The 20,302-nt window shown below is 41.9% G+C and overlaps 1 protein-coding gene across 6 annotated transcripts; it reads left to right on the top strand.

Moving 5' to 3' along the window:
- Positions 1-2,697: 2,697 nt before the first annotated feature.
- INIP (INTS3 and NABP interacting protein) lies at positions 2,698-17,940 on the top strand. 6 transcript variants are annotated; one of them, XR_013346241.1, is made up of 7 exons: positions 2,698-2,794; positions 5,041-5,124; positions 13,282-13,384; positions 14,485-14,544; positions 14,981-15,071; positions 16,950-17,143; positions 17,376-17,940. XR_013346241.1 is itself a non-coding variant. In XM_077817804.1 (6 exons), the coding sequence occupies exons 2-6, from the start codon at positions 5,100-5,102 to the stop codon at positions 17,043-17,045; spliced, it is 375 nt and encodes a 124-aa protein (XP_077673930.1). In that variant the 5' UTR covers positions 2,698-2,794; positions 5,041-5,099; the 3' UTR covers positions 17,046-17,940. The 6 variants fall into 6 exon arrangements, 5 of the variants coding, with proteins under 5 accessions (XP_077673930.1, XP_077673931.1, XP_077673933.1 ...); XM_077817804.1 differs by having other exon boundaries at positions 16,950-17,940; XM_077817807.1 differs by having other exon boundaries at positions 2,772-2,794; positions 13,290-13,384; positions 16,950-17,940.
- The last annotated feature ends 2,362 nt before the right edge of the window (positions 17,941-20,302 follow it).

Raw genomic sequence — 20,302 nt, 5'->3', positions numbered from 1 at the left:
TGCCATAAATTGTTCCTGCGTTCATATTGGTGCATCACATGTGAACCATTCAAAATCCTTTTCAATGTTTTAAGCTCTGTATCACTCTGCCTGAAGTTGGTCACGACCATGTGTGCCAACCTCAGAGCAGACTGTCAAAAAGCAGGGCAGACAGCCCAAACAGGTTGTATGTTCTATCATTAGATTTCACCAACCCAGTAGCAAATATGAATTCGTGAAGCACTGTAACAGTCTTACCATGGAGTCAAAGACAGTCCTCTTGGCCATTTCAGTCTATCTTGCCACACAGGCAAGCTGGACTTAGTGATAGTTGGTTGCCATACACCAACGCTCACAAAAGAGTCAGGTTGCTTCCAGTCCCAAGAGCCCAGTCACTTACCCCGGGCCAATTTGTACCTCAGATCTCACACCAAAGACAACACTTGTAAACTAACTAACTAGGAAAAAGAAATGAGAAAATTATTCACAGGTTAAAGCGGGCAAACATACACACAAATGAGTTACATTCTGTGGTTCCAAAGGGTGACAGAGTTGTAGTAATCTATCTGTAAGGTAGTAAGACTATCTAATGTCTTTTAGGGCTAAACCAGGCTGACCCTGGGGAATCCCTGCTTCTGTTTCATAGCTCCAGCTCTGTGAGAGTGCAAACAGTAAAGAGATGAAAATTTTTCATGTCAGCTATCTTTATTTCCTTCTTTCAATATTCATTCAAGATGGGATAAGACCTTTTGCAAATTAGCAAAGTCTTTGTATTGCGATGTTCCACAACACCCCATTTAGTTTTGATAGTCCTTCCTGACAGGCAAGAAGAGGTAATACCTTTCATAGGCATTTAACATTTTACAGTAGGTAAGTTTTCTCTTTTTTGTGGAGATACATAGTTCAGAACAAACATTTTACAGCTATATAGCAGACACTCAAGTACTACCTTATAGCACAGGTTATGGGTATTATACACAGGATTAACAGATGTAGCAATTTACAAGCAGTTCATAAAGTCTAAACACATTATTGTAAGTTCAATACCCATCTTAACACACAGGTGAGCTGGATCAGTTTTCAGCAATGAATTTGTCGGTGCTTGGCTGAGGCCTAAAGCTTTGACAAGAGCTGGCACCTAGTCTGCCAGTGTCACTCGGTAGAGCCATATTTAAAAAAATTTTTAAAAAAAATTAAGTGTGTGTAAGTGTAAGCCAGGAAAACACTCACCCTCATCTAAGTAAGCTATTCTCTGGTTCTAAACATTAAATAAAGCCTCAATCCAGCAAAGGATTTTAGCAGTAGTCCCATTGACTTCAATAGGGATAATCACTTTACAAATTAAGCACATGCTCAAGTACTGTGCTAAATTAGGGCCAAGTTTTGTAGCCCACGAATGTATGTTCCTCTATATATTTTCTGGGGCTTGCATTATTATTTGCAAAATCACAGGACTATTTCACTTCAAGACCTTTGTGTGCCTTCTAGGAAAACCAAGCAAACCAACAACAAGCCACTTACATTCTCAGTTTGAATTTATGAAACCATTGCAATACCTTTAAACAGTGATTCATAATGTTTGTAGTTCTGCCTTTTGTTTGTCTGTCCTGGGATTCTGCATAGCACCCAATATTCTGTGGGGTTCACACAGGCACAGAACCACACAAAGCACATTGCAGGACCGGGGCTCTAAATCCTTAAATTTCTTTTTCAGTTACAGGAAAATCTGTATCCAAAATGTTTTGACATTAGAAATGTTAGATTTAAACAGGGGGAAGGTAAAGATCAAAAGGGGTTTAGTGTAGGGTCAATAAAATCAAAGACATAAACTTAAAAGGAAATCAATGGCCTGGGTTTTCAAAAGTAGGTGCAGCTCCCCCAAGACAAGGGGAGAAAGGGAGCTGCCCTCATGTCAGAGGCAACTCTCGCCCAGAGCTGGCCTTACCATGAGGTGAACTGAGGCTACCGCCTCAGGTGCCAGACTGTGGGCAGGGCAGGGGGCGCCACTAGGACCCAGAGTTTCAGAGTTTTGGCCCAAGTGAGGTGGAATGGGGGAAGTCATTGGAGCTTCTCGCCTCAGGTGCCAAAATGTTGTGGGCCCTGCCCTCACCCTGTGCCCCAGTGTGCCTGGGATGGGTCCCCAGCTAACCCCCAGCTGCTGCCTCCCACTGTGACATGATTCACCCCATGAGTCCCCCCCCCACCTGTCAGGGTCCCCCCCCAGGCTCTATGGCCCGGTCCCTCACCCCAGGGCGCCCTCTCAGGGAGCCCCCTCGCCCCAGGGCGCTCCCCAAGGAGCCCCGCCCCAGGGCGCCCTCTCAGGGAGCCCCCTCGCCCCAGGGCGCTCCCCAAGGAGCCCCGCCCCAGGGCGCCCTCTCAGGGAGCCCCCTCGCCCCAGGGCGCCCTCTCAGGGAACTCCCTCGCCCCAGGGCGCTCCCCCAGTTCCCCCAAGGAGCCCGCCCGGCCCCACCACGCCCTATCGGCGGCCGAGGGTCCGCGGGCCAAGCGAAGCCCCAGCACCGACGCGGAGACGCATGGTCGCTCCGCCCGCTTCTTGTTGCCAAGACACAGGCCCCGCCCACCCCTCTCTCCCGCCCCACAGCTCCCCGCGCGCTCGAAAGGTGGCGCTGCGCAACGCAATCACCACGTGAGCGGCTCCTCCCATCGCCTAAGGTGATTGGCCACCAAAGGCTGCCCGTCAAACCAAGCTTGCTTCCGCCCACGGGAGCGGTGACGTGTTTCAGTCTCGCCCGGCGAACAAAACGGAGCCGGGTGTGCATGTCGCGCGTGCTGTGCGTCATGAACGGGGTGTGTGGTGAGTTCATCTTCTTTGGGGGAGTCCAACCGTGCAGCGGAGGGAGGGGGAGAGCCCAATTCTGCGGGCGGGGACAGTCCAACCCTGCAGCCTGGGGGGTGCGCCCAGCTTTGAGGGGCCTGAGGACGAAGGAGAGTCCAGACCTGCAGCTGGGCGGGGAGAAGAGCCCAAGCCTGAAGGGGGGAGAATCCAAGCCACCAGCTGAGGGCGGGGGTAGAGCAGGGTGGTGTGGAGCTTGGGGGGGAGAATCCAAGCCACCAGCTGAGGGGTGGGTAGAGCAGGGTGGTGTGGAGCTGGGGGGCGGGGGGGGGGAGAATCCAAGCCACTAGCTGGGGGGGTAGAGCAGGGTGGTGTGGAGCTGGGGGGGGGAGAATCCAAGCCACCAGCTGGGGGGGTAGAGCAGGGTGGTGTGGAGCTGAGGGGGGGAGAATCCAAGCCACCAGCTGGGGGGGTAGAGTAGGGTGGTGTGGAGCTGGTGGGGGGGGGAGAATCCAAGCCACCAGTTGGGGGGGTTGATCAGGGTGGTGTGGAGCTGGGGCGGGGAAGAAGAGTCCAAGGCTGCACTGGGGGAAGGGGGGAATCAGCCTTGGGGGCTGTCAAGCCAGCTCCAGGGGGGCCTGCCCCTCAGCAGTGTCAGGGAGGGGGGGTGGGTGTGACTCAGCGCTGCATGGGGCTTTGGGTCTGGGTGCTGTAGCTGGCCCTGGGGTTAGGTGCCCCTGAACTCACTGGCCTTCCCCGGCGTGGGCGTGCCCAGGCTGAGCCAGGCTCCTGTGGGGATATGGGCCACATGCCCTCCTGGTCCTCGGGCCCACCAGGACTGTGTGGACCTGAGTCCTGGCCTGGTTCTCTGGCAGCCAGTAGGGGGTGCTGTGCCCAGAGGAGGGAGCCTTGGTGTACCTGCCCTGAAAGCTCCAGGCCAGGAGTACCCTGTCTCCTCCATCCCTCCTGCACCTGGAGCCCCCAGCTCCTGTCTTCTCCCAAAGTCCCTCTCTATACTAGACTCTTCCCCTCTGAGCCAGACCTGAACAAGCCTACCTTGCTCTCCCACTACGTGCCCTGATAAGCAAAGCAGCCACCTGATCTTACTGCCACAGCTTGACCTGCCCCTCTCCTCTCCCTTTGTATTTATCTTCCCTTAGGCATTGTTGGACTTAGTATTTCCACCTAAAACAACCCACCATTGCTACTATCACCGGCCCTAACCAGTGAGAGCAGGTGACTGCTGGGGGACCTTACTTACCATTGCAGCTCGTCCTGCTCTGAGCAGGATTAGACAACATGGATCAAGCCCGAAGGTTCAGTCTGTGTTAGCAGTCCCACTGTTGCCCTCCTTGGTGGAGCTGCACCAGTGGCATCAGCGTTAGGGAATAAAGTCTAATGACACAGCCTTATGGCTGCTGCTTCAAATACTTACTCCCAGATGTAGCCCTAGTACCTCATTGTTACCTTACAGGTTATAAGCATTAAACCCAGTAATAAGGGTTAGAAGAATCAGCACCTTAGATAATAAAATGTTTTAGGGTAGGGATTTTGTGTGAGAGAGAGATTAGTGCATATTGTGTTGCCTGAGCCCTCTCCATATAAATAATAAATCATATAACGTGTGTGTGATGTTTTTGGTGCTACATAAATAACTTAACTTATACTATGTGATTTATTATGGTTTTTAATTTCTGCATGCAGCTGAGGTACTACAGCAGACTTTAAAGTATGGATCAGATCCTGACATCTATGCAAGTTTCATTGTGAAACTCATTGGGAGCAAAATCAAGTCTCTCATGACTGAGTCAGAAAGTGGTTCTGGCTGTCTTAGGGATATGATGGGTTGATTAGGAACTTAAATGTCTAGCTAATAAAACTTTGGAATCTTTCTATATGAGTTAATAGAAAAGTGTGTGAGTGAAACAATGCCCTGTTTAATAATAAACCTAAATATGTTCTTGGTGTATACCCTCTAGAAGGCAGGAGTGGGAGAAACAGATTCACAGATATTAGACACTGTTGGTTCCTGTCACAAAAGATGGACTGAGCAGACTGTCTTGTAAAAACTCAGATTTCAAAATAACACTCAGCCAACAATACAATAACAGAGAATTCAATAATTTGATCAACTGTTACATTGAATCAGAGTGACATATTGTAACAGTTCCTAAATGTAATGTCTCTTTCATAACCCACATTGAATGAGAGCTAGGATTTAATTTCAAAGAATGTTAATATTTTATGTTTTGTCCATTTTTTTGCAGATTTGCGTTAAATTGAGAGTTCTAACTATAATTGGGTAATTACTCCTGAAAGTAGCAAGATGGCAGCAAACCCTCCAGGTCAAGGTAATTTTCAAACTAGGTATTTTTTGTTTATATCTCTTCAACTGCAGCCACTTGGCTTTTGTTTTATTCATTCATTGTTCAGGTCTGTTAAGGAGAAAAAGAGGTGGTGTTCTGGTCCCATTGAAGTCATTCGGACCAGGATTTCATCCTAGAAGTATAATTTAAGGGGAAACAATTTCTGCCATTTTTTGAGGCAGGAATCCAGTTTCCAAGATTGTAGATTAGAAAACAAGCAAAATCTCACTAGAACTAGATTCTTTTTTGTTTTAACTTTTTTAAGGGGAGAAAAAGGGGTAAGAGAAATACAAAACTACTAATTATACTGGAAGCACAGAGTTAGTGCATGTCTCTTAAAACTCAAATCCCAAAAGAAAACAAATGAGACTTTACAGTGATGTAGTATTTTTTTAAGTTCCACTTATTTTGCTATTCTCAGCGGCTCTTGTACACTGAATTTGACTCTTGGTTGCCACACTGTGCATCTGGGAGCATACTGAAGGTCCAAAGAGGCACAGTTCTGCAAGTGAGAACAAAAGATGAGGAGATCTTAGCCATCAAGAATAGATAACAAAAGCTCGAGACCACAAAGAAACAAAACAAAGTAATGCTAACTGTTTATTAAAGCTTGTTTACATTATGACAACTGTAGAGTTACCATATTTGAACATTCGAAAAAGAGGACATTCCATGGGGGAGGTATTTGCTTGTGCCCCCCTGGTCCCGCCCCAACTCCACTCCTTTCCCGTCCCCATTCCAACCCCTTTCCCAAAGTCCCTGCCCCAACTCCGCCCCCTCCCTGCCCCATTGGACCTCTTCCCCAAATCCCTGCCCCGGCCCCGCCCCCTCCCCTGAGCGCGCCGCGTTCTCCCTCCCTTCCTCCCAGCCGTGCAAAACAGCTGTTTTGCGGCACAAGCGCTGGGAGCTAGCGGGAAAAAGCTGGCACTCTTTCTTGAATGATCAGCATTCACTCTTTCATGAATGATCAACTCTTTGGGGAAAAATAATAATGGCAAAATCCCAGATGTTTTTAGATATTTAAAAATTCCTCCCGGATGGCAATTTAAGAACCAAAAAGCCGGACATGTCCGGGAAAATACGGACATATGGTAACCTTAGACAACTGTTGTACATTTAAATTTGTCTAATTGTGAATTTAGTACCCAAAGAACTCTTAACAGAACTTTAAAAAAAATTTGGCTTATTTTAACATTTTACCATGGCAAAAATTGAAATTAAAAACAGCAACAGGAGGCAAAAAATAGTGTGCGTGGTTATTGGGAAATACTGGTTTGTTGAACACAGTGATCCCAATGTGGTTTACAAAGTATGGCCCCAATTCCAAGTTGTCTTGTGTGGGTAGAGCCCCATGAACAGCCTCCTGCCCTGAATGTCTTCCAGGATAGTGGCCTGTGCTCCCAAACCTGTAAACCCTAGCACGCAAGTAACTGTACACCTAAATGCAATGGGGCTACTTTCCCACATAAGTTTTTGCAATACCAGACTTTTAGATACTGAAGTACAGGCATCTCTGAAGTGGAATATAGGATTTGTGTATAAGCCCAGACCAATATTGGACAAGAAAGAAAGATTGTTGTATCAAATAGATGGATTTGGAGGTGGGGAACAGATGGAGTGATTTGCAGAAGAAAGTACTTACAAAAAGCTTTGTGGAATTCTGCAAAAAAAGATTGAGGGATAGTCCCATTGACATCAGATGGGATTCAGCATGGGCATACCTTTGCAGGATTTGGCCTTAAACACCATCCCTTTTAAATACATGGTAAGCCTTGTTTTTTGGCTGTAAAAATCAATTTAACTCCATCATTACAGAGACTAACATATTCCAATACTGAATTTAGAGCTTCACTTCTAAAGATTTTAATATAAATGTATAAGTCTGACTCGCATGATTTCTTCTTCTTCTTCCCCCAAAGTTTAGGTAGCTTATAACTTAGGAGGTAAAACTGCAATTATTTAATTTTATTTCTTGAGTACTCCCCTAAGAATCACTCAAGGGGCTGAATATTTGTTTTATATTATAAACAAAAGTATTCAAAAAACCCTCAAAGCTTTAAAGAACCAAAAGGTAAATGGGCAAAAGAAGGGGACTAAGACAAAAAGAAGAAATAGGGAGTCAGAAGGATTCAGCAGTGATCTAGTTCTGCCTAGCCAAAGAGTACTAGCCTAGATCCAGACTGATAACAAGCAATGCATGAGCCAAGTATGTCTGTCAGGCTTGCTGAATAGCACAAATATTGATGCTATTCAGGGAATTTATTCTTTGATGCCTTGCTTCCTAATCAAAAGCACAAGGTTAAGGACTTCACTTCAAAAATTAAGCAGAATGGGTGTGAACAGGTAACTTATTCAGACTTACCAAAAGAAACACACATTTGTTATATAAGTAAACATCTTGTATATTTTTGCTCCAAACAATTGAACAAAGTTTTTTTTGAAGATACTGTATCAGCAGTGTATTTCCATGTCCTTACAGCTGTGAACTCAAACTATAAATGTTAAGGTTTTGCTAAACAAGTTTATTTTAGTTTCATCAGAACACATTATAAAAACACTCCTTTCTTAGAGTTTCAAAGGTGAGATGTGTAGGAGGACTGCAAAGCCAAATAGGACTCTGAATAAAATTTACTTTGTGGCTTTTATACCATGGACCACTTATATATTTCCCCTAATAAAGAAAAGGAAAAGCTTTTAGTGTGGTGTACCATGTCCTCAGGAAGTGTTTACAGACCACTCTGGTACATTTTGAAAATAAGCTTTTAAAGCAAGAAATAAACTGAGTGCTTGGCAATAAATGGTAATACATTCTTATCCATTTGTTACATGTATTAATAAGGCTGATGATGATGATACACTCATGCACAAAGCTGGGAATAAAGAAGGTATATGTCTTGTGTGACAGCATCATAGGTTTTATTCTACGTGTGACCTTCTTGTAAGCATTAGTGTGATGGTAGCAACACAATAGCTACGTTTTGGGAAAATGCTCTTCCTCTAGGCCCCACTTCAGAGAAAGGCGGAATATATTTCTTCCATATTTTTCTCACAGGGCTAAATTTTGCCTGCTCACCTGCACAACGGAGCTCTGCAATTTAACAGAAGATAAACTTTTGAGGCACTGATGTTGGCTCAAAAGTGTAATTTTCACTGTGCTGTTGTTCTCTCTGTTGGGTGCTTTTGCATCTCTTCTAGCTGCCATTTATTCACTTTAAGCAGTACTGATCGTTGGTTAAACATTCTCTCTCCCCCCCCCCCCCCGCCCGCTGCTGACAAAGCCTCATATAGAGGGTGCAGGGGACTGGTTTCAAAGTGAGTATGTTAGCCAAGGGCAGTCTTATGAAACTGGTGAATCACTAAGCCAACTTAATTCACAATACAGTGTAAAGAAGAAAATTGTCCTCCTGCCTTGGATGATGTAATCAAGGAGTCTTCTAGCAATTGTACAACTCTTCAGAGATCCAAATGCAAAACCTCGCCCTTGAGGGCATTAGTAGATTTGACATTCCCTGGAGGTCTTTGCATCCATAACATAATGAACAAATTATATTCATCTGTATATGTGGTCATAGTTGTGAGGGACAGATACACTTGAATTATTATTATTTTAATTTAATGAGTTAATATTCATTTTGCTTAACTGCTGCAGAACATGTGAGACCATAGAATGTAAATTGCCACCAAAAAATTGTGTAATAGTCTGCTATATTGTGACTACTGCAATCACAAAATACAATTAACATATGAAAAATGGTGGAGTAATTACTTACAGATTGCCTAGAAACCCAAAATGTTGCAAAAATTATGATTCTGCTATTTCAGATATTTCCTCATAGAATGAAGATCACCATTATGATGATTTGTATTTTGATAGAGAAATTACTTTGAAACATATTCTGAATTGAGCAGAAAGAACAAGGAATGTGGTTGTGGTATATTTTTAAATGCAGTGAGACTCAGCGTACAGTACGTATCTACATCTGGGTTCAAGCTGTGGCTCTGTTCTGAAAAGTGGTCAAAAAAGTGGCATTATGAGTTTCATTGTTTCTCAGTGATTCAGTTCACATGTGCTCAGATTACAAATAAAAAGATTCTTCCAACTGCCAACCCTGCTATCTCAACCTCACCTTTTAAAGTCAATATCCCCCCCCTCCCCCATATTGCATAACCTCATCAGTAGGGGAAACATGATTTTGTGGGCCAAATTAGGCCATCAGTTACATTTATACAATCTGTTGCTGGGTGTTCAAGCCTGATAAGTCTTAGGAGGGGAATCTTTATAGGGCATTGCTTTTACTGTTTCAGATTTTCTTGTAAAAATATCCTTGGGGTAGGGGTCATGTTCATTCTGGGAGAAGACAAGGCATTGGGGAAGCAGGAGAGAGTTTGTAAAGAAATCCATGCTACTTTCTCTTGCTTTGGGACCCAAAGTTCAGAATTCTATGAACAGGCATCCCCCCCTCCCCCCCTTTGTGTAAGCTAAGTCCTCTTGGGCATCAATTTCAGTAAACTCTGCTTTTTGCTTCTCTGAAGTGGATTCTCATGCAATTCAGGGTATGTTCCACACTGGTTTTGCATATGAAAATCACACTGACGCAAGTCGTTTTTCAGCTCACCCACTGAGTGCAGAACATGGCACTTGAAGTTACAGAAGCCAAACTTTAAAAGGGCAGATTTGAGCTGTAAATATCTTGTCCTGAGTTTTAAAGCCAGCTCTGCCATTGGCTTGTTATGTGGCCTTGGGCAAATCATTTCGTCTCACCATCCCTGTCAGCAAAAGAGGGATACTACTACTTGCCCATGTACATAACAGGGATGTTCTGAGGTTAAATTTTGGTAAAGTGTAGACATTCTAAGTGCTATTAGAAGGAAACTACTCGACTAGTGGAGGTGTGAATTGAAAGTTCTTCATTAGAGGAATTCTTAATCTAAAGCTCTTCGCATTTGTATGTTTAAATCAGGCCCTTAGTGACAGTGGTAATATTTCTTTGTATAATCATGTTTTGGTATAGGAATTGTATAAAGGCAGAACAGAGGAATTAAAATAGTGTAGCAAAATTGTTGCATTACAATTGCAGCATGGGATTGTTGTAGCTTCTTCACTTGTTTTCTTTAATGAAGTGCTTTTAAGCAAGACTATCTTAAGTGTTGCCAGATCTGATAAGAATGAATTCACTGAAGATGCTAGTTTCTCTCTAAATAAGACTTTTCCCCTGTGATTATATATAAATGTTTGGGTATTTCCCCCCCCACAAAACACTCCTCAATTCCATGAATACTGTTAATCAGATTACTTACAGTTGAAATTATAATTACTGAATCAAATTGCTTAATGGACAGCAGCCGTGCCAATGCTGTATTCCTCCTTTTTTGATGTGCCTGACTCTTTTTTCTGAAATTATAACCACTTTATGCTTTAGTATTGGGGAGATGGGGAAAGAGAAGAGGTAGTAGAAGGACAAAGATCCCTGCTTTTCCCCTGTAGTGTTTCCAGTATATAACGCTACCTTCCACTGTGGCTTAATTCATACGTAGTTCATAATCCTTTACAGATATTTGGATTGCAGTTTAAAATAGCTTATTTTTATCCTACTCTCAAATTATTGAAGCATATAACTGGTTTCATGATGAAAACAAGATTAATTGGGGGTGCAAAACTGTTTGGAAAACCATTCCCAGAGAGTAGTTATCAGTGGTTCGCAGTCATGCTGGAAGGGCATAACAAGTGGGGTTCCGCAGGGATCAGTTCTGGGTCTGGTTCTGTTAAATAAATCATCAGTGATTTAGATAATATAGAGAGAGTACACTTACAAAGTTTGCGGATAATACCAAGATGGGAGGAGTTGCAAGTGCTTTGGAGGATAGGATTAAAATTTCAAAATTATCTAGACAAACTGGAGAAATGGTCTGAAGTAAATAGGATGAAATTCAATGAGGACAAATGCAAAGTACTTCACCTAGGAAGGAACAATCAGTTGCACACACGTAAAATGGGAAATGACTGCTTAGGAAGGAGTACTGCAGAAAGGGATCTGGGGCTCACAGTGGACCACAAGCTAAATAGGAGTCAGTGTAACACTGTTGCAAAAAAAGCAAACATCGTTATGGAATATATTAGGAGTGTTGTAAGCAAGACTCGAGAAGTAATTCTTCCACTCTACTGCACGCTGATTAGGCCTCAGCTGGAGTAGTGTGTCCAGTTTTGGGTGTCACATTTCAGGAAAGATGTGGACAAATTGGAGAAAGTCCAGAGAGGAACAACAAAAATGATTAAAGGTCTAGAAAACCTGACCTATGAGGAAAGATTGAAAAAATTGGGTTTGTTTAGTCTGGAAAAGGGACAACTGTGGGGATATGATAACAGTTTCAGTACATAAAAGGTTGTTACAAGGAGGAGGGAGAAGAATTGTTCTTTTTAACCTCTGAGGGTAGGACAAGAAGCAATGGGCTTAAATTGCAGCAATGGATGTTTAGGTTGGACATTAGGAAAAACTTCCTAACTGTCAGGGTGGTTAAGCACTGGAATAAATTGCCTAGGGAGATTGTGGAATCGCCATCATTGGAGATTTTTAAGAGCAGGTTAGACAAACACCCATCAGGAATGGTCTAAATAATACTTCGTCCTGCCATGAGTGCAGGGGACTGGACTAGATAACCTCTCGAGGTCCCTTCCAGTCCTATGGTTCTAGATTCCATGAATTTATATAACCAGCATAATGTAAATCTTGGCTAAAAATACCTATTAAACAGGTGTCCCTCATTTACCCCACCCACCCAGTGGTCTGATTTTCAAGTATGCATTTGGTCCATGTATTTTAAGAAAGATCAGATTGCAGTGGGGGTGGTTCTCTATATGAAGCCTACTCCCATTCCACTGACCAGATCTAGAATGTTCACTTGTAAACATGTGGCTAAAGACTGCCTGGAGTAGACACACTGACATGTTGGATTTAGCTCAGGGCTTGTGTAATATTTAGAAGTACTTAAAATGTCTCTGGGATGGTACTGGTATCTCAAATATCTAAGATCAGAGTGCAAAAATTACAGCTGTTTTCCTGTCCCAGAGCAGGGTCAGCTGAGTCATCTAGACAGATGTTATACTGGCAACATCAGGTTCCTCTGGTGATGGATGGCCTCTCTTTTTTTGACAACTGATCTTGCGTTCGTCACTGAAAGCCTAAACGTGGGGCTATTTTTTGACCGTGTTTTGTGATTTAGGAATGAGGCACTGAGAGAAATCAGAGTAATAGACAGTAAGTTCTTGACAGTTGGTCCTCACGTGGGACCCAGCCTTGTCCTAGATTTGTATTGGTACAAGTCTTTTAAAGCAGATATAAAATACACAAAATAGTGGCTCCTTAAGATGGCAGCCATTTTAAGTATGTCCCAGTTTCCCTCCTTACTCATTCTGCCTCCTGAAACTTTCCCTTGCACCAAAGATTCCTTTCTGCTCCATAGGAACATTCAATGAACCAAGTAAGGGCAAAACCATTTTTAGATCTATACAGTAGAAATTAACTACAATACTCTGATTATCAGTCATGCCAGAACTCCAACTTCAGTGAGAGGTTATGGCTGTTTAGAGAGACTAGATGGATCGGAAAGGAGAATTTTGTCATGTGTCTAATTTTATTGCAAATAGGCCTGATCGTTTACTCATTATTCAAGCAAAACTCCCATTATAGTTCATGAGTTCTCTCTGACTCAGGTATAAAGAATCATGTCCTATGAATGCATTCATTCATTCAGTCTTGTCATGCTTTAAACTGCATGTCCATTCACTAAAAAAGAAAAATCTGATCAACTTAATTTGTCTTCTGACACTATCAAAGCCAAATATTTAACAGATACACACCTTGGCTATAGCTGTAAAATTAGTTCCTGAAAAAACCTAACTAGAGATGATAGCTAATATGATTTAAAATATATTAATATTTATGATCTATAGGAAGCCATTTCATGTTGTAAAATGAGGCGAGGAAAAATAAAACCTATTTATTAATAGCCTTTCAGATTGGTGCAAAGCTTTGAAGATTAGTATATTCATCATCATGTCATACCGGGTGCAGTGACTTTAATTCCATAAGGTTATAGGTGCCCCATGTAAAAAGGCAAATCTAATATTTTTCTGATTCTTACCAGGTTTTCAGAATAAAAATAGGGTTGCAATCTTGGCAGAACTAGACAAGGAGAAGAGAAAATTACTTATGCAAAACCAGTCTTCCACAAATCACCCTGGAGCCAGGTACTTTATGTTCATATACCTTGTTTGGACAATACTTGTACATCAAAGAAAATCAAATATGTTTCCTTACAGGTAATCTGTAGATCTAAACAAAATACATGTTAGAATTGTGTGCTGCATGTCCCCAATAACCAGTGCAAGAATGATTTATATTTGTTTGTGGATTCTGAATCTTGACCTGCATGCTTTCCACTTGAGAGAGAGAAATAGGGGTGCTTCACGACTGCTAAGCAAGCCCTTTTACAGGAGCAGGCTCCTAGAAAATATTAAGCTAATATGCTATTTCTTGTGCTTCAAAATGTACCCTTTTAAATCTAGATAGCAAACCAACTGTAGGCAGTCTGGAATATTTAGGAGTATACAAAAAAGTACTTGGTCTCAGTTCTAGCTGTTCTGTATGGGCATGTTGCAGGTTTCTACTCTTGGCATATGTGAGCCTCGTGTTTAAGGACACAGGAGCTCTCTTGACAAGTATAAAAAAATATAAACTGTGTCGGTCTGAAGTTCTCAAAATATTGAATTGGATCGTTAGTTCATTTTAGGATACAGTATTAAGTGCAAGGGACTTGAGAAAAGTATTCATTTTTATCTTCCCCTAATAAAATAAGTGAAAATAGTATTCTATTCCAGTTTCTTTTTTAAAGCACTGCAGTTTAGTGTTTGGTATGAATCCTTCTGTTCAGAGGGTCACTACTTGGCTCCAAGTATTCACATAGGTCTTAACAAGAGAACTGCTACTTTTACACGGTGTTTTTTCCAGTTCAGTAGAAGTGTTTAGCATGAAGCAGCTCTGATTGCCCTTAATAGGAGCTGTTGGGTGAGGAGTTCTTTTAAAAATCTGGCACTTTAAACATTAAAGTGTCTCCTATCAAAATCAGTGAGAGCTGGATTGGGCTCTATATAACAAAAAATTAAGGAAAGGTAATATTTTGTTTGGACTTATGTCTCAATGATTTTTTTTTTCAAATTGAAACCTAAAATATTTGTTGCCCACAGATATCTGAGCAATCATTTTACATTCTGTAGTTTATTACCACTTTAGCAAAAAAGGGCCTTTGTCTGAGTTCTGTATCAATAGGAAACCCTTTTCCTATATGCAGAGTTCTGCAGCCATTCTGCCAAACATCTGATCTTCCCATCATGAAGAATATGGACCCATGGTTAGTGCTATTTTATCACTTATTGTTTCATCACAAATGCTATTTTAGGAAAGTCACTGGGTGGCAATGGTGAAAAGGGCAAAAGCTGTAGTTAAGAAACAGAATGTCAAATGACTCTGGCATGACACCAGCGGACTTGGATTGACATCAGTGGAGTTACGCTAACAGTGAGATCAGAATCGGGCTCCAAGTCTCTGTTCGGCTTCTGGGTTTAGTGTGGCAACATTCGGTATTCTCAGCTAAGTGGTTCAGTTACTGCTATTGCATTTTCTCACTTGCATATAAAAATCCAAAATGTCAAGTCATGGATTTAAAAACCAAACAAAATGCCAAATCCATAGAAAGTCATGGACTCCATTATATCCATGACCCAACATGACAAAAATGCAGCTTTTCTTACAGATGATCAATGATACCTTCCTCGTCTCTATTACAGCATTGCTCTTGCAAGATCGTCCCTTAACAAGGATTTCCGTGATCATGCTGAGCAGCAGCACATAGCAGCACAGCAAAAAGCAGCATTACAGGTGAGCAGCCCTGTCCTCCTTTGTTTTTGTTTTGTAACCCAGGCAGAGAACAACCTTGTACCTACAGAGCTTAGGTAAAGTATCCTTAGAAGGGTTTCTTCTTAAAGATTTTTTCCTATATTTGGCAACAATAATGAAATTCCAACCCTTCACCATGCCTCCAGTTCGTTATTTCCATAATACAATGTCAGCAGGTTGGTTTGCACTACCAAATTGCTGTTACACCATTACATTGTTGTAAAACAATTTAAAAAACCCCCAAATGTTAGCAGCATGAATGAACTCTAGAGGCAAAATTCTAGCTGGCATCACGATTAAAAAAAAGCAGAGGTGGAGAGAGGTTAGAGATCTCTGGCCTCATCACTTTGGCAGTAGGAAGTAGCAAGGGGCCTTGAGGCTTTGACTAACCTGACTTTATAGGAACAATTGATACTGCAAGAGAGCATGCACATGGCGGCATATGCCTGTGGCTTTTCTAGGTACCTCTGACTTAAATACACTGACTGGTTTGGGCCCTCTGGGGTGTCACCTGATGTGCTGGGGTACCATGGAGTCAGCCTGTTCTGCCAGCCTGGGTCCCCTTTACCTGGCCTTGCTGGATTAGGCTCACAAGCCTCTTCCAGCTAAGCACACAGGCAGGGCCACACCCAGATAGACAGAGATAGAGCCACTCTGGAAAGATTCAGCCTTAGGGACTTGTCCCAACACTCTGGTGCCCACTTCCTTTAAGGGGTACAAACCCAAAGGTTTTATAAAATTCACCCCCTCCCTCAGTGTGGAGGGAGATATGCACAACTACTTGCCCGCCCAGTTAGAAATTACATAAACTGGATTATGTTCTAAACAAGAAATACCTTTATAAACTACAAAAGGTGAATTTTAAGTGAATAAAAGAGATAACCGACTGAACAAAGCAGATTACTGACCAAATAAAGCAAAATTCACAAGCTAAGATCAATATACTTAACAGGTTACAAAATGCAAATTCTCACCCTAAAATGTTTTAGGCATGTTGCAAAGTTTGTGGTTCAGAGTTCCAGTTATATTCCTTTTCAGACTGGACCCTTGTCTCATTCTGGACTCCCCCTTGCCTTCCCTTCAGGTAGCTTTAGCGGTCTTTCTTGCGCAGACAGGCCATGGAGAGGAGTCTCCTCCCCACCCTTAAATAGGATTTACATAAGGTGGGAATCCTTTGTTTCTCAAACTTAACCCCCTTCTCTTCCAGTGGAAAGTTACAAGAAGTCCCAGGTAATGTTTATCAGGTGATAAGAACATCTGACACTGTAGTATCACAGCATCCATGAGTCAGTGGCAGTAGGGAGTGTCCCCAGGAAGGCCAAGCCTTTACACAGTCCATTGTCCTCGCTGATGGGCCATTATCCCTGTCTGGCTTTTCCATTGTTGCACCTGAAGTGTTAGCAGGGGGCGTCACTGAAAGTAGCATAGTTGAAATAGATACATAGTCAATATTTCTAACTTCCAAACCAGAAATAGTACAGGCATACCCATTGGATCATCACATTCAGTAAATTATAACCTTTCCAATGATAACTTACAAGACCCATCTTGCGTAAAGTACATCTCAGTTATGTCATTCATATCATAAGCATATTTTCATAAAGATTATGGAGTGAAACCTCACATACACAATGAGACCAATAGAGGTCCCAAATCAATGGAAGCAGGAGTGGGCCCCTAATTGGAATCCCAGTGGGCTATTAGAAGCAGACGGTCTCATCTGTTTAGAAGTTTTGATTACCAGAGCTTATGAGCAGGCTCAGACAAATGTAAAATAAATGCAAACCATGACATTTAAACCCTGAATTATTTTGGAGCTGTGGGGGTTAATGATTTAAACAAGTGTTTTTCTCTTTCCAGCATGCACATGCACATTCTTCAGGATATTTCATAACCCAAGACTCTGCGTTTGGAAATCTTATTCTTCCCGTCTTGCCTCGACTAGAGTCGGAATGAGGGCGGTTATTTCCCAGAATGAAGGAGATGATATTTTGCCCATTGTCGAAGCTGCCATCTTTCACAACTACTTTACATGATTTGTGAAAACAGATTATGTGAGCTGTTTTAAAAAACTGAGGTTTTTTTTTAAATTTGACTTTTATTTTTAAAAAGCCTATTTCATTCTGGACTCCTGTGCTTGTCTTCCATGGTTGAGTCCGGCTTCACCTGAGAAGAGGTGCTGTAGATTATTATGGAACTGACAGTATTCTTCTTTACTTAATTTCTTTTGTCAACTTAGAGTAAGACTGTTTGCCTGACATATCGCACGTACATTTTATTTTTCAGATTTCCTTTAGTCGGAAGGAAGGATGCCACACCCAGAATTTAATAGATGCTTGTTCTAATCTGCATTTCTGAAGTATCTGTCATAGTATCTATGTACTGTACCTGGCCTTAATGAAAGCAAAGTCATCTTTGTCCATCCTAAGACAGACATGGATTCAGTAGATACAGTCACTTGCATTCACTCTGTGCAGGAACATTAGTGCACCCTAATGGTTTTTATGTTTAGTCTTTGTAACAGTGTCCTGGTTTCCCAGGTAGTTTGAGACAATGGCACATAGGTTTTCTATATTCTATAACAGATAGAGATACTAAGTATTAACCTTGCCAACAAATAATCTTATATCCAATTATCCTTATCTTTTCTAGTGACATGGGGTAAAAATTCCCAAAGCATTTAAGTCCCATGAAACTTAGGATCATAAGTTTTAGGCACTTTTGAAAATGTTACCCATAAGTTCAAAATCTGCCCAATTCAAAATGTCACTTTTAGGGTTTTATTATTATTTCAGTGCCTTTTGAAGTGTTTGTACTGCTCAATTAAAAGTTTTGATTCTGTCTCTGTAAATTCTTTTCCAGGCTCATTTCAGTTCTGGCATCCCACTTCAGCACCAGGCTGAAGCTTGGCCTACAAAGTCTATTGATTGGATAAGTTATTTTGGAAGCAGAATAATAATACCAGAATAAAGTCCCTTATTTTGGAATAGTCTGCACAATACTGGTATAGCTTTATTGGTTTAGTTATACTCCCATAAAATTCTGCTGGTCAGTTTTCCGATGTAGACCAACCCTGGGATATTGGTGCCAAGTAGCTAAAAAAGTAAGAGAAAGTAGTGAAGATCTGGGTTTGGAATCTTCTGGTACACTCCCATACGCTATATTGGTACCTATCTTATTCTCCGAAATCTCAGCTTTTTTTTTTTTTTTAAATGAAAGTCACGAGCTATTGTGGTTGTAAAGATGACTTCAAAAACATGAACTGAGTATAAGTGATGCAGAGGTGAGTGTGTAGAGAGCCAGGACCAATAGGTTAGAACTGCCCCATTCATCCCCATGGGCGGTTAACTCAGGTGCCCCAGTGATGATGATTTAAATTTCAATGTTAAGTTTCATTTTTCATGTATGAAAAAGAGGGAGAGTTACTGATCTGCACAGTTTGCAGTGAGTGCCGCCTCAAACTGGTGCCACAAGAAGCTGGTGTCTAAGAAATACCATTTTTCATTTAACTCCATGAAGGAGCCTAGCCAAGGAACCTAACAAACAGTGGGCATATTGAATCCCAGCAAAGTGAAGCCATGCTCAAGGAGCCCAGTGGCACTCTGCTGTACAGTCATATTTTGACTAGCTGCACAATCTACTATGAGTCTCACTTTGACTCAAATGTGTGGGGCTTATTTTGAGGGCAAAACTTAGAATATCCCACCATTCCCCTCTCACACTTCTCATTCCTAGTGATGGCTATTAATAGGACTATCTTTAAAGCTTGTTTTACTTTACAAATTGAAACTTCCAGCTGCTGTTCTGTGACGTGAGCCAAATAGCTGTGGGTATTTTGAAAAAGTTGACATGCATGAATCTCAGTTTACAGAAGAGCAGATATTTCACCACAAATTGCTCAATGTGGAATCTTATTTAAATGGCAACTACCCCACACATATATCCAGGAATATAAAACACGGAGGTGGATTTTAGCTTAATAGTTAGGAGTGAGGTTTTGTGGAGGAGGGGAAGGGTTGGCCTGCCCCAGCTGCCAGCTTCTCAATAGAAAAGAATTGGAAGATAACTGTTCAGGGGTCTCACACAGGCTGCAGATAAGTGGTACAAGCACCAAAACAGGCATGACCCTTACCTTGTCTAAATCAGCATAGAGCCAGTGAAGTAGATGGAACTGTGCCTGTTTACACTAGCTGGGGTCAGGCCCAACATGTTGAGGGATAACACTGCATTCAGCTAGTTACAGAAGGATTTACAATAGGAGGAAGAGGACCTAGATTCAGAGATGGAAGAATTTTAAAAATACAACATGGAGCAGCTGGAAGGGTATTTTTAAGTTATAATGCTTATAACTGTTCTGTGTAATTGCAAGGGACTTGGTAATACATCTAGGTATAATTAACTGTCAGCGATACAAATAGTGTATGTGGAAGCTTCTGTCTGTGAAACCAGAGTCTAGTAATTAGTGTCATATGCCTCAATTTGTCTTACCACACTTACCTTTTCTTTTCCACTATTAATCAGCATTAAACTAATTCATACATCACCTATACAGTCATCTAAGCAGCAGTCTCTCCTCCTGAAATTGTATGTTCAAATGATTAACAGTTGTAATCACCCCAACCAACATTACATGCTTCGGTTTCTTCATAAGGTTCCTCTATACATGAGGAAAATCTAGTGGTCAGACTTCTGCTGCTATCCTTCACTGTGATCACCTATGTACTCATGAATACAAGCCATGTTTTTCATCTATTGTGTGCCTCTGTATTTAAACATACCTGGAACAATGACATTTACACAAGAACCATGTTCATCAAATCTCTACGATACCAACTGCCCCCCTGTATGCCCAGGATAGATTCTGACCTCATGGGGGTATACATGGAGAGTAAGTCAATAGCATTACTTCAGATTCACTGTAGATCAGACTCTAGGCCATAGTGTCCATCAAAATGGGGGAAAGGAGTAGTCCCAATGTCTGGTCAGGTGATCCATCATTTAAAAAACATATGTATCTCCTGTCTGAGTGACTTCTACACAAAATTCCCCTATTGTGACCAAAAAAAAGTTGTAGGATGGTAGCCATGTTCTGTATCAGCAAAAAGAACAGGGAGTCCTTGTGGCACCTCAGAGACTGACAAATTTATTAGAGCATAAGCTTTCATGGGCTAAAACCCACTTCATCAGATGAATGCAGTGGAAAATACAGTAGG

The sequence above is a fragment of the Eretmochelys imbricata genome, chromosome 5 (genome assembly GCF_965152235.1).
Source record: "Eretmochelys imbricata isolate rEreImb1 chromosome 5, rEreImb1.hap1, whole genome shotgun sequence".
Lineage (NCBI taxonomy): Eukaryota > Metazoa > Chordata > Testudines > Cheloniidae > Eretmochelys > Eretmochelys imbricata.
This window is presented reverse-complemented; position numbering and strand designations above follow the sequence as displayed.

Excerpts from the sequence above, each read along its gene's own strand:
- INIP (XM_077817804.1), top strand. The coding sequence starts at position 5,100 with ATGGCAGCAAACCCTCCAGGTCAAG. Across the intron at positions 5,125-13,281 it reads AGCAAACCCTCCAGGTCAAG|GTTTTCAGAATAAAAATAGG; the intron begins GTAATTTTCAAA and ends GATTCTTACCAG. Across the intron at positions 13,385-14,484 it reads ACAAATCACCCTGGAGCCAG|AGTTCTGCAGCCATTCTGCC; the intron begins GTACTTTATGTT and ends TCCTATATGCAG.